The 13,261-nt window shown below is 37.2% G+C and overlaps 1 protein-coding gene across 1 annotated transcript in view; it reads right to left on the bottom strand.

Annotated features, from left to right (window-relative positions):
• LOC107658424 (TBC1 domain family member 10B-like) overlaps positions 1-10,588 on the bottom strand; it is a 14,627-nt gene extending 4,039 nt beyond the window's left edge. Inside the window, exons 1-5 of the mRNA XM_016446959.1 lie at positions 10,156-10,588; positions 5,081-5,958; positions 1,373-1,472; positions 1,179-1,286; positions 812-918 (exon numbers count right to left, since the gene is read on the bottom strand). Coding sequence (XP_016302445.1) covers positions 812-918; positions 1,179-1,286; positions 1,373-1,472; positions 5,081-5,937 — 1,172 coding nt within the window. The 5' untranslated portion in view covers positions 5,938-5,958; positions 10,156-10,588. The remainder of the gene's footprint in view (positions 1-811; positions 919-1,178; positions 1,287-1,372; positions 1,473-5,080; positions 5,959-10,155) is intronic.
• Between the last annotated feature and the right edge of the window lie 2,673 nt (positions 10,589-13,261).

Here is a 13,261-nt window from a genome sequence, read left to right as displayed (position 1 = left end):
CGAAGGTAAAAACAAAATTCTACTGTAAATCACTTTAAGGAGTCAAATATCACCTTGTAATGGGAAGGCTATTTTTTTATCAAATTTTGGTGCTCCTAGATTTTTTAAGTTTAAAAAGTTTAAATAGAAAAATAAGCGTAGAGCCCTGATATTAAGAGTGATTTCTGCAGGATCATGTGACACTGAAGACTGAAGTACTGACTCCTGAAAATTCAGCTTTGGATCACAGGAACTAACTATTTTTAATAAATTAATTTCTAGGAAAAAATTTATTTTAAAACACATTCAAATATAAAACAGTTATTTTAAATTGTAATACAATTTCACAGTATTTTCATATCAAATAAATGCAGCCTTGGTAAGCATAGGGAATACGGAGGCTGGTACAAAGCCTGTAAAGTCAACAGGTAACACACATTCAAGCACACACACACACACACACACACACACACACACACATTAGGTAAAAATAACAATGAAACTAATTAATGAAAGATCGGACAATAAGAACTGCTTATATTTATTTTTGAAGTATACTGTTTGAATTGGATTAGACATTTCCTGCTTAGATATCGGGTATAGACATATTCCCTAATATATAATAGATAAAACGAGAAGCAGAGGTGGGGTATAAAACTGAGGGGCAAAGCTGGTATCAACATGCACATTATGCAGTGAATACAGACTAATAGACTAAAAAAATCAACGGGAAAAAAATCCCCTCCTTCAGTTTCCTAGATTGTGTAATGCTCTAAAGAAAAGCCTTCCATCACCCTTCCCCTTGATAAAACCCTCATCTGTATTTATTTACCCATGTCCTCCCCGAGCAGCAAACATCTCGTGGAATGGGAACTGCCTGTGCAAGTCTTTCTCTATGATGTCCAACCACTTCGGATCTCCCTGCTCTTGCTCCAACTCCTGAGAGACAAGAAAAGTGAACAAATGTAAGAAAGTGTAAAATAAGAAAAGAAGAGTGTGTTGAGCAGATAAACTGAGATTTACAAGACATGGTAAGAACATTTCAAAAGTAAGACGGGGCTCGAGACTGTATGCTTATTTTTCTTGACAGTTTAACAAAGTGTTGTTAGCGGTCTTTACAGCAACAGCATATGAACTTGGGAGTAGTTGATTTAGCACCATGACTGTCTTCACAGAAGACGTATCAAACCTGACCGTACATCAAACTTTCCAGGATTGGACTCAAGGAGCTCCTGGCTGTTGGAGAGCAGCTGCCAGGCTTTAGCTCTGAGTGAGGAGGGGATTCCTTTCCTGCAGCGCATTTTCACCTGCATCACAAAGAAAAAACTATAAACATTCACAGGCACAGCATTTTCTATAATGCCTTCCATGACCCTTTAAGTAAGAAACAGACCTTTTGAAAGCGGCGAGATGCCCATTTGTCCCAATTTCTGAACATGTCCAACCATTTCATCTCTCTCTGCCTCGCCACGGCCACAGCGAGCTCCGCCTCACTACAAGACAGAGAGGGATTCACAAACACACAACAAATAAACCTATAAGCACCCACTCATGCCCTGAGATAATGTTGTGCTTCTGACAAAAAGCTTATATTGAATCTGAGAGAACAGACCCCTGTAAAATACAGACAATTACTGCTTTTGAATCTCTTGAAACTAATCAGAAACCCTGAAATATTCTGTTATTGGTGAACTAATAATGAAATAATAATGAGTTTTTGTAGTCTTGTAAAGAAATTACGTCTTCCAAATGAACAAGCATATATCACTGGACAGTAGTAATGATACCAGACTAGAAGTGACCTGAGATACCAGAGATAGAAACTGAGGCTCGGATTTGAGTCCTACTTAAAGGCAAAGTGTGCCGTTTCTGTGCCACCAAACAGAATTGAACAAATAATAAAGTTTCATCATGACAGAAACTCTAGAGTCTAGACTATCATTGGTCAAAAAAACAAAAAACAAACAAAAAAAAAGATAGTCCTTCCTCAAACTCACACTAATGATTAAGCCACTATATCACTATTTCAGTCTGGTAAAGATGCTTAGACACACAGAACACATTTTTTATAGCAGCACAGAGTCAATATTTACACTATTCGGGAATCTTTTAGTCAAAAAAAAAAAGTCTTGACTTAAGTTAATGTCAGCATTCACTTGAATTCTAAAGTAGAAATCTGAAAACGTTGTGAACAAGTCAGTGGCTTACAAGCAGAAAAGAATGTCTCTAAACATAGCTACACTGTTTAGGTGTATTGAATGTATTAATAATTTATTATTTACTATATAGATAAGTAGTAGTAAAAAAGATATTGATCTTCTGATATGAAGTAACAAATCTGATTTCTATACCAGTCTGACGAACAAACAGCAAGTACCCTACAATGCTATATTTGATTAAATATAGAAAATAATTATATATATATATATCATTATTATCATTATTATTATATATTTTTATGAATCTGTAGCAAATATGAGACTTTTAGCAAATAGTCTTTGAGATTTGTTTAGCCTTGAAGCCTCACCAGATGAGAAACCTCATCAGGTACTTGTGAACTTGCCTGATTGACACAATGGCTTACAAACAAATACAGTAGAAAACTAAATCTGACAGACAGCACGCTGACCATATGAGAAAGTCTAATTTAAGACTAACCCAACATTGACCATTTTTAAATAGCTGAAAAAGCATGTGGTGGTTAATGCTGTTTAAAGGGGTCATATGATGCGATTTCAATTTTTCCTTTCTCTTTGGAGTGTTACAAGCTCTTGGTGCATAAAGAAGATCTGTAAAGTTGCAAAGACTAAAGTCTCAAATCCAAAGAGATATTCTTTATAAAAGTTAAGAGTCAACCACACCTACCTAAAACAGCTCGTTCTAACACACCCCCACATATCTACCTCACTATGTGGGAAGAGTTGCATAACGCCGCCCAAATGTTCACGCAAAGAAAGAAGGCGTAACTTTTAGTCTCACTGTAGTTTTGTTGACGCTGCAGCCATGTCGTGAAGACGCTGTGTGCTTCGTTGTGAAAGCGAAACTACTTTGTTTGGTCTTTCAAAAGAGGACGATATCCGCTTCGTCATGCCTAGAGCTGATCTGTGCTGGTCGCTGAGGGAATACATCATCTTTCACCGTGGACGAAGTGGAATCCAGCCCGGGGTCCATCACATGTGATTGCCGCTCATTCGTTCGGCGCGTTTCATAAAGGCGGGGCATAGAGGAGAAACAATAATGTACAGTATGTGGAAAATAGTGTGTTTTTTTTTACTTTAAACCGCATACACACATTTAATTACACCAAATACACAAAAGAATGTTCTTTTTAGCAGCATCATATGACCCCTTTAAGTTAATGCTGAACAGGAATTTAAAAAAGGAAACATTCAAATGTAAACGACAGTGTTGGTGCCCATTTTAGCAGAATTAGTCAGTACTAGAGATAAAGCGGAGACAGTCGGGGGAAGAGAGAGACAAAAAGTGAGACAGTCAGTGCACTCTGACTCAGACGAGCCCTCTCAGCTCGATCTGAGTCACTCACAACAAACACATGAAGGACACAGAGAGGGAGCAAGAGAGATGGACACAGGAAAACTGCACCAAATGCTTATCCTGCTCTCGGTTGGAGGCGTGGATAATTAATATCCTAACAGCACACTTCACATCAGGTGCTGCCAATTACTCTGCCATTCACATCCATTATAAATGCTTACTCTGATTTATCAAACCAAGGAATGAACTAGAGCCATACCCTAGAATGTGAATAATTAAATAATACAAAATATATCAGTTTCAATTTAAACTATATATATAAAATTTTCAATTATATAAATAATGAACCTCAAACACAACTACGGTCAATCAAATCGTTTCTTAATCTTTATGGGGATGGGTGATTTAAACAAAATCTCTCAAACTTTCCTGACAATATTCAGTATGTTTATGCACTCAAACATGGCTTACAAACACTAAAGCACTAGTTTAAAACAATCGATGCTTGTTCCCTCATTGTTTTGCTCAAAATTAACAGTATTAAATAGTAATAAACTTTCTACAATAAATATAAATATGTACCTACTTTATTTTACTAAAACATTCAATAAATATTATTTTTATTATAGAAAAAACACAGATTTCTCAGAATATCTGTAGTGAAGGTGAATCATGAAAATGAAGTATAGTTTTAATTTTTGCCTTTGTAACTGAAGGTTTGAACTAATTCATAAAAATGAACTAATTCCTAAAGCCAGTTCACAACCAAGGAAGAACTATAAAGTTTAATTAACATAATAATAGTCTAATTTAATGAGAAAGGTAAGTCAACACCATCACGAAAATGATAACGACAGAGGATTGATGTTTGTAAGAGCACTTTCAGAAGTACTTTTTCCAACTGATGAGCAATAAAAACATTGACCAATCAGAATCCAGCTAAAGAGGGTTAAAGGGTTAAAGAGCACGAGCATTTATAGTGGCAGACAACATGTATTTATAATAAGCAGAACGCTGTTGTGCATTAATGTGCATGCTTATATAGTTAGTTATCTTTATAGTTATCGTTATAGTTACTGTTCTTGAAAGAAACGGGCATTAAAACTATTTTTGATACTTAAGTTTAAACTAGAAATGAGAGTTGTAAAACAAGGAAAGATCACAAAACTAGTCTGGTTTTAAGGTCGCATAATGGTCAAATACTGTAAAACAGCATTAAAATCATTACTATATTCAGATGAATATCCTGATACATTTAAAAACATCAGATTATGAAAGTAAAATGGTTTATGAAGGGTTTCCTGTTGACTTGAACTATAATTTGATAAGTAACATTAATTTTAAGTAAAATTATATTCAAATATTACATTAATCTCAGAATTAAGTTTTAAGTAGCATGTACAGTCGAAACGCAAATGCAGAAAATGTTTAATATGCTTGCAGGATAAATTTATACCCTGGTAACACATACTGAAATATGTCAAATGCTCTTATAAACTAATGTGGTTTCTCTTCACTCTGAGTGCTTATAAGGAAACAATAAAAATAGCATGTGCTAATGTGGTTTTGTGTCATTCAGTTCTCACACACACACACACACACCCACCTGCCCTCACTGTACTGCGCTCCCCCCAAGAAGCCGTATTTATCAGTACGCCTCACTGGACCGTTGATCTCCGAGTCTGACCCCACCGAGCTACCATCCTCGCCGAGGCCCGACAGAGACTCCAGCGTGCCAGACATTAGGCTGGCCGACTCCAGGTAGCTGAGCGTGTCCGGGGCTGGTCGCGAGTAAGCGAAGGGCAGAACCAAGGACCCACTTGACTCCTGCACCAGCACTGCTGGGGGCTCAGTCTTGGAAGGTGTGCAGGGGGGCTCAGGGGTCATCTTGGCGGTGCTGGGAGTGTTGGGTTCGGGGTTCTGGGCAGGCTCGGGCTGGGGGACCGTTTGTGCTTCTGTTTGCCTGGAGTCTTGTGAAGAGGGGGCCGGGTTGGAGACGGGAACAGGAGGTGTAAACTGAGGAGGAATGTCCACAGAGGGAGCAGGACTGGAAGTCTGGTTAACTTGAACGTTGGGATAGAGATTAGGACTGGGATTAAGTTCAGGCGACGGCGACATCTGTTGCTCCTGTGCTTCAGTGTGCCGCTCCGTTTGGCCAACTAAATCATTTTTCCCATTAGTCTCTCCATCTGTAGCAGCTGGTAGCTCTACCGGCGCACCAGAGGCGCTCTCTGTTGCTGTTGAAGACAGAGCGGCACTGTTTTGGCCAGGTGTGCTTTCCCAAGAAGAGGAGTTTTCCCCACTCGTCAGTAATGTTGGGTTTCCCATCATGGCTCGGTCCCCATAGAGAGATGATTTTGGGATGGGAGTTTCTGAGGGGAGAGGCTGTGGGCTGGAGGAAGCAGGCACTGATTGGTCGGCCATACTGGGAGGGGAGGGAGTGAGGGCGGTGATTTCAGCCATAGCTGCTCCTCACTGATACAGCTGATCAAAAGAGAAACAGGACCATAGTCAGTAATTATTCCTATAAGACAAGAATAAAGAAACACTGTAATATCATTAAAAGCATGAACCCATTTTGTGCATGGTTTGCAATGAAGCAGGTGTTTAGATGTAACTAATACTCTCATAGTTGGCAGGAAAAGAAAGAAAACATTAATGTAGGTTTTTTTTTGCACCAAATAAATTCCACAAGCATGTCTCACATAACAAGAACAAACCAAAGAAACATTTTTCTAATTTGTTTCACCCAAAAATAATAACATACTAAAAGGTTGAACTAAAAAGGCATTGCCAAAAACAATCTCTGAGCACTTTGACTGTCTCTTTTTGTCACAATTATCGCAAGTCACACTTCATACTGTCCTTTCCATTAAAATAAATGAGGGGAGAAACTACACTGAAATGTAATACTTTATAACAAATCAAAAGTATGGCAATTCTGTGTGGGAAGAGATGCATGAGGTGAGAGGCTATTCATAAATCTAATCCCAAGCAAAACTATAAGAAAAAAAAAACAGTTTGGAGAGCAGCTATCATCCAAATCAAAGACAAAATTAATTTGTCATTTGCGAGGTATTGTGAAGATTGTGTGGAACACAGTAGATTCTATATTTATTTTTATCTTCATATTATATAGTGAGATAAAAGTTTAATATTTCAGGAATATTATTTTTAAATTGTTATTTTTTCAATTGTTCATTTAAAAAATGTGTAAAGGAATGCACTTGCAATGGAAGTGTATGGGGTAACTGTACACACATTTCTTGTTTGCTCATACGCACTGCAACGGGTGTTTAAATATTTACTGTAGTAATGACAGCATGCTTAACTTGTAGATCTTAGAGAGAGTTACAATGTGTATTTAACCCAGAATACACACTGCCATTCAAAAGTTTGGGTCTAAAGATCTACTTAATCTGAATAACCCCAAACTATTGATTGGTAGCCTACCTTTAAACAGTACTCTTTGACAACTTTGAAATTAAAAGTGACATTTATAGATTCTGAATTAATTAAAGGGGTCATATGATGCGATTTCAATTTTTCCTTTTCACACGTTTGAGGTATTCGGCCAATCATAACGCACTGGATAGCTGGCCAATCACAGCACACCTTGCTTTTCAGACTGATGAGCTTTGTAAAAATCGACGCGTTTCAGAAAGGCGGGGCATAGAGGAGAAACAATAATGTACAGTATGTGGAAAATAATGTGTCTTTTGAACCTTAAACCGCATAAACACATTTCATTACACCAAATACACAAAATAATGCTCTTTTTAGCAACATCATATGACCCCTTTAAGATCTAACAAAATATGACCCATCTCAAATAAATGTGCTTCTAAACATACAGGCTGCTATAACAAAAGTAGCAAATAACCATAAAAAAATACAAGACAGCAGAAGATGAAGAGGAGATATACAGCCATTTGTACAAAAGTTACACCACATAAATAATGTTAACAAGAAGATTCATCAGTCTAATAATACACATAATTTAAGAATTAAAATAAATAAAAGGTAACAACATGTAACATGTTGCAGTGTATTTAACCATATCCTGAAGAGTAAGAGACATTTCAGAGGACCTTTGCATTGTTAAGTAAAGACAATGGTCAACTGTTTCATATATAGTGACTAACTATATATAGTCTCATATATAGTGAATTATAAAGATGCTAACTACAGTGATTTGATTACAGTGTAAGCCTGCACTAGTAATACAGGTCCAGTTTAGGTGTATATGAACAGGGTACCAGTATTTCCTCTTACACTAATATCTGCCTCCTAGACTTCCGCATGATCTATATATAAATGTGCCCGAGTACAGATGCTAACAGGAGGTGAAAAGGAAGTGGTTCCTTGACAGAAGCATTGTGGCTGAACATTCGAACACGCCTGTGAAGTCCAAATGCTGTCTAGGCAGACAGCTCACTAGGTTTGGACACACAGCCTACGTGTGATGGTCAAACTGTGGGCGGTCTACAAAAAGCTGATGAAACATTCACAGAAGTCAGATGACTATTATAACGTAACGTTATAAAGCATTATCTCACAACCAGCAATAAATAATCTCAATGCAAACCTCATCAGGAGGTTTTTGTGGTAGAGAGATAGGAAGTCTTACTCATTTTCACAAATCTTTTCTTTTTCCAAACAGGTGCAAAAACGATTTAGTGATTCATTTGACACAGTGTGATTAATTATGCTCATGAAGTCAGCTCAAAAAGCCCAAAGTTCATCAGTATCTAATTATAAACAGCGAGGGCTGGCGCTCTCTCTGGCAGCGGCAGGTCACAGCGCCACTTCCCCCAGATGCCACGGTCTTTCTCGCCATTTTTGCTGTTTGCTTGGTAAAAACTACAGTTCTCAGTGGCGTGAGAAATTCAAACATTTTTTGACAGCCCTAATGGACAAAAGCGTCCAGCTATCACTGTATAATCTGAATAAAAGGCAGAAATCTTTGGAAGCGTGAAGACATTAAACACACGATTGCGACAATATATGGTTTATTTGTGCTTTTTTAAATCATCTCCAGGTAATAAATAAAGTATATGAACAATTCAGTGCTACTTGACATAGCATTTATTACAGTAGGCTACAGAAACTATTCTGCCATATTATGTGATAAAAATGAAAAAAAGTGTTTGTAGTACATTAACAAATCATTTATTGGTTATTGTCCAACAGTGTATCTGATTTCTTAGCCAATTAAAAGAAAGAAATAAGAGAAAATATAAAGTTTCCTATATTCCTATATACATTATGCATAATATATATACAAGGCACTGTGTGTGTGTGTGTGTGTGTGTGTGTGTGTATATATATATATATATTACATTTCTGTCCCCCTCACTTCTGAAATGATGGCTACTCCCCTGTGTGTATATATATATATATATATATACACATATATGTGTGTGTGACCCTGGACCACAAAACCAGTCTTAAGTCGTTGGGATATATTTGTAGCAATAGCCAAACAAATACTGAATGGGTCAAAATTATCGATTTTTCTTTTATGTCAAAAATCATTAGGATATTAAAGGGTTGGTTCACCCAAAAATGAAAATTAGCCCATAAATCAATGCGTTTTTGTAAGAAAAATATCCATATTCAAAACGTAATAATCACTTTAATCTAGCTTGCGCTCACTGTTGTAAACAGAAGCAGTTCCGGGCGGATGGCGTATGGAGGTCAGTGCTGCGCGTGCGCCGCCATGATGTATATACGTGCGTATATACTGTCTATACAGCTAAGCACTCCTTATGTGTATGTTCTTTATGGGAAAATGCGTATGCAATTTATCTTATTGGGTTCATATTCTGGTCGCATCTGCTTGCTGGTATATAATATGCGTCATCAAATATTTTATTTAAAAAAAAACTGTAGTTTACAGCAGAAACGGTTCAATCAATTCACTAAAGATTCTATTCAGAGGAACGATTCGTTCATGAATAGGACAATGCTACTTTTGTGGGACTCCACCCATACACAAGAACTGTGCTCGTTCCGGGTATCCAAGCCTAGTAATATCTGAAGCGTGAGGACAAATGAGTAGTAAACAAACCACACATGTGGTTTTTAAGTTTTTATAAGTTTTTAAAAAGGCAACGGTATAAACCTGTGAGCTGTCAGTTATACTGTGATTAACCACATGTGAGGTGACTGGACAATAACACGGAACCGGATACCGGGAAACCTCCATTTAAAAAGGCCAACCTCTACACAAAATACATTACGGTTTTAAACACAAGACTACAGTCATAAAACACACAAGGTCATGAAGTGAGCAGACAGCACCTGAGACAAGCTTACCCCGCAGGAGTCGCTGGATTTGTGACTGCCAACTTTAACCTAAAGCTGCTAATCGTGCTGTCTGTCATGCAACAGCCTCTCAACAACACAAAAGGCCTTTATATTGCTAAAAATCACCATTCACTCCACGGTTTAGGATTGACACGTTTTTAATTGTAATGTACTCATTGTTAGCTGCTGAAATTGGCCTGCTAACCTGCTAGCTCATGTCTACGGTAACGTTATCCAGTGCAGCCGATCAGCTCAACTTCCCGGTTTACGGCGCCAGAAAACAGTGCTATTAATCGTGTCCATCTGTTCTGACACATCTGTTCCCTCTGAGAAGAGATAAAAGAGAAGATCTTCATAATTCAGACTCACCCGCAGCTGTCTGTCCCGGGGGGGTTCCTGTCTGCTCCGGTTACCGTGACCCCCCCCGCCGCCGCCGCTGAACGGATGTAAAGGCGGGAGCGAGGCAGGCCGCTGGTAAGCCGCTGGGCCGGTTGAAAAGTCCTAAAGATAAACCCGAAAATGCTGGGGCTGGGAGTCTGAGTGTGCCGCTGGGCTAACTGTTAACGGTGTTAGCTAAACACTGCCGCTCCGCACTGCGTGCCCACTCATCCGCGAGGAAACAGATCCGTAGCACTGCTGGCATTGAGTACACTAGTGCGGTGCGTTTTAAAAAAGTCAGGAAACCTCCCTGAAATGTGAACCGGGCAGCATCGCTGGAAGAGATAAACACGGCCCTGCTGACATCCCGCCGTGTCCGCATTTCCAACAACCAACTCAGTGACAGCGACGTGCGCGCTCCCGCCTCGCAGCGTCGACTGACGCAACGCGCGCAGCCAGGTCACTCGCGCTAAAATAGTTCAGCAAAAAAAGTCATATTTATTATAGATGAATCCCAGTCTGGTTTCTTATCGGGGAGGCATGTTTCAAATAATATTAGATTAGTGTTGGATCTTATTGATTACTCTGATTTAATTGTAGACGAGAGCTTTATTTTGTTTTTAGACTTTTATAAAGCATATAAAGTATAAAGTTTCCTTTTCTTGCCTTAGAAAAGTTTGGGTCTGGTCCTTTTTTTAATCAAAGCTGTTCAAATACTGTATGCAAATGCAAACTGTTCTATCAAATTGAAGACGGGCTCATCTACCAGATTTAATTTGCTACGTGGAATTAGACAAGGCTGCCCAAACTCACCGTATTTATTTTTATTAGCTGGTCAATACTGTCTGTGTATCTTAGAGCCAGCGCTATACAGGGCATTCATATTGCAGATAGAGAGATCATACTGAGTCAACTCGCAGATGATAGGCTACTACACTGTTTTTACGCAACTCTGCTCAGTTTTCTTTAGCTATTCATATTATTAGTTTATTCTCTCGGGCATCAGGCTTACACTTAAATATCCACAAATGTGAACTATTTTCAATCAAAACTTGTTGTTTGACAAACATAGATAGCATCCCAGTGAAAGACAAAGTTACTTACTTGGGTATAGTCGTTTCTAAGGATATGAAGAATAGATGTGTTGATAACGTTTCCCCGATTATGGAAAAGACCAAAAAGAAACTACATCTATGGTTACACAGAGATTTGTCTCTCAAGGGTAGAACTTCACTTTCTAAAGCAGAGGGTCTTTCACATCTAGCTTATTCTACATCTCTTTATGTCGATGCTCGGACTTCCAAGACAGTTGACCACGTTTTAGTTTGCTTTCAGCAACTACCGACAAGAGACGGCAGTCTGTCAGAAATCTCACCACAGAAAAAAAATGCATGTCTGAGTTAAAACTGTGTATGTATTTGATTTCTGACTTTTCCAGTAAGAAAGCTGTAAAAACTGTGAATCTTTTTAAAAGGTACATTATTTTCTTACTCCCTGGCATGTAGTATATTAATGTCATTCTGTGTTTCATATGTTATAATAATAAAATAAAAAGTAATATTATTTGTTTTCAGTTCCTTTCCAGTTTTAATGACTTGTAGTTCTCAAAACCTGTGAGTATTTTTATATTTATATTTATATCACTGTATTTAAATCCTCTCATTTTTTTCTTTTGTCTATTCTCTCGGTTTTATTTTATTTCTCATTGTTATTGTCTGTATATTGTTTTGAGCATTAAATAAAAAAAAAGTAAAATAACAAATAAACATAAAACTGTTATATATAAATACAAATTAAATGTTAATTGTTCTTTTGGTTACACTTTATTTTAAGGTGGCTTTGTTACAGTGTAATTACACAAATGTGACCCTGGACCACAAAACCAGTCATAAGGGTGAATTTGAGATTTATAAATCACCTGAAAGCTGAATAAATAAGCTTTCCATTGATGTATGATAGGATAGGACAATATTTGGCCGAGATACAACTATTTGAAAATCTTTACTTAATATCCTAATGATTTTTGTCATAAAAGAAAAATCGATAATTTTGACCCATACAATGTATTGTTGGTTATTGCTACAAATACACCCGTGCTACTTATGACTGTCTTTGCGGTCCAAGGTCACAAATAAGTACTGAGTAATATTAATAAACAACAGGCTATCGACTATAGGATTAGCGTTACTAAGGGTTACTGGTATTACTATAGTACTATACTATATTGTATAACAAAGTCACTAAAATAAAGTGTTAGGCTACAGTTTTTTTTTTGATGCAGTAATAATAATAATAATAAATTCATACATAATGATTAAAGTACTGACAATGCAGTTAAGTGATTATTATTAATCATAATTTTACTTAAATTTCACAATTTACTAACCTGAAGCATGTTCTTTTGGGTTATAGCTACAAAAGGGGCTATACAAAAGACAAAATCAGTTACAGATCATATGAATACAAAACCTTTTTTTTTTTTTTGTAACTGAGCAGTTATATTCAGAGATAAGGTGCGAGGAAAAGTTGGAATCTGATAATAAATGCAATATAAAGTGAAATTGCAATACAATAAAATGGTTAGAGAATAGATAGTTAAGAATGCCATTCCAAAATGAACTTAAATGTATTATTCAAGGAGGCCAATAAAGCAAATTTATCTAGATTTGACATAAAATGCATGTATGTCTATAAATGTAGCCTATTATCATGTCAAGAAAATAGGCAGGTAATTCTAAAGATGAATCTAACTGAATAACTAAATCTGTAACCAGGAAATGAAAAAAAAAATCTGTTTAGAACAGCGATGATCTGGTCTTAACTTTTTGAACGAATACAGTTTTATATAACCAAGACTTAAATTATGTGGATGTGGGGGAACTGGGTGAAATGTTTGCCTCGTTTGATGAAATTTAAACGCCAGAGTGAATTACACGGATTGGCCATATTAACCACTAGATGTCGCAGTGGACATACAGTTTGTATCTGTAACTTAAACTAATTTCAGTATTTCACTCGAGGTTAAACCACAGGCTGTTTGTGTTGTTAAACTGTTACATTCCACGCATCCATTACATAAGAATAAATATTGTGAGAA

The sequence above is a fragment of the Sinocyclocheilus anshuiensis genome, unplaced genomic scaffold (assembly GCF_001515605.1).
Source record: "Sinocyclocheilus anshuiensis isolate Anshui unplaced genomic scaffold, SAMN03320099.WGS_v1.1 scaffold371, whole genome shotgun sequence".
Lineage (NCBI taxonomy): Eukaryota > Metazoa > Chordata > Actinopteri > Cypriniformes > Cyprinidae > Sinocyclocheilus > Sinocyclocheilus anshuiensis.
Note: the sequence above shows the minus strand (reverse complement) of the source record. Positions and strands in the feature narration are given on the sequence as shown.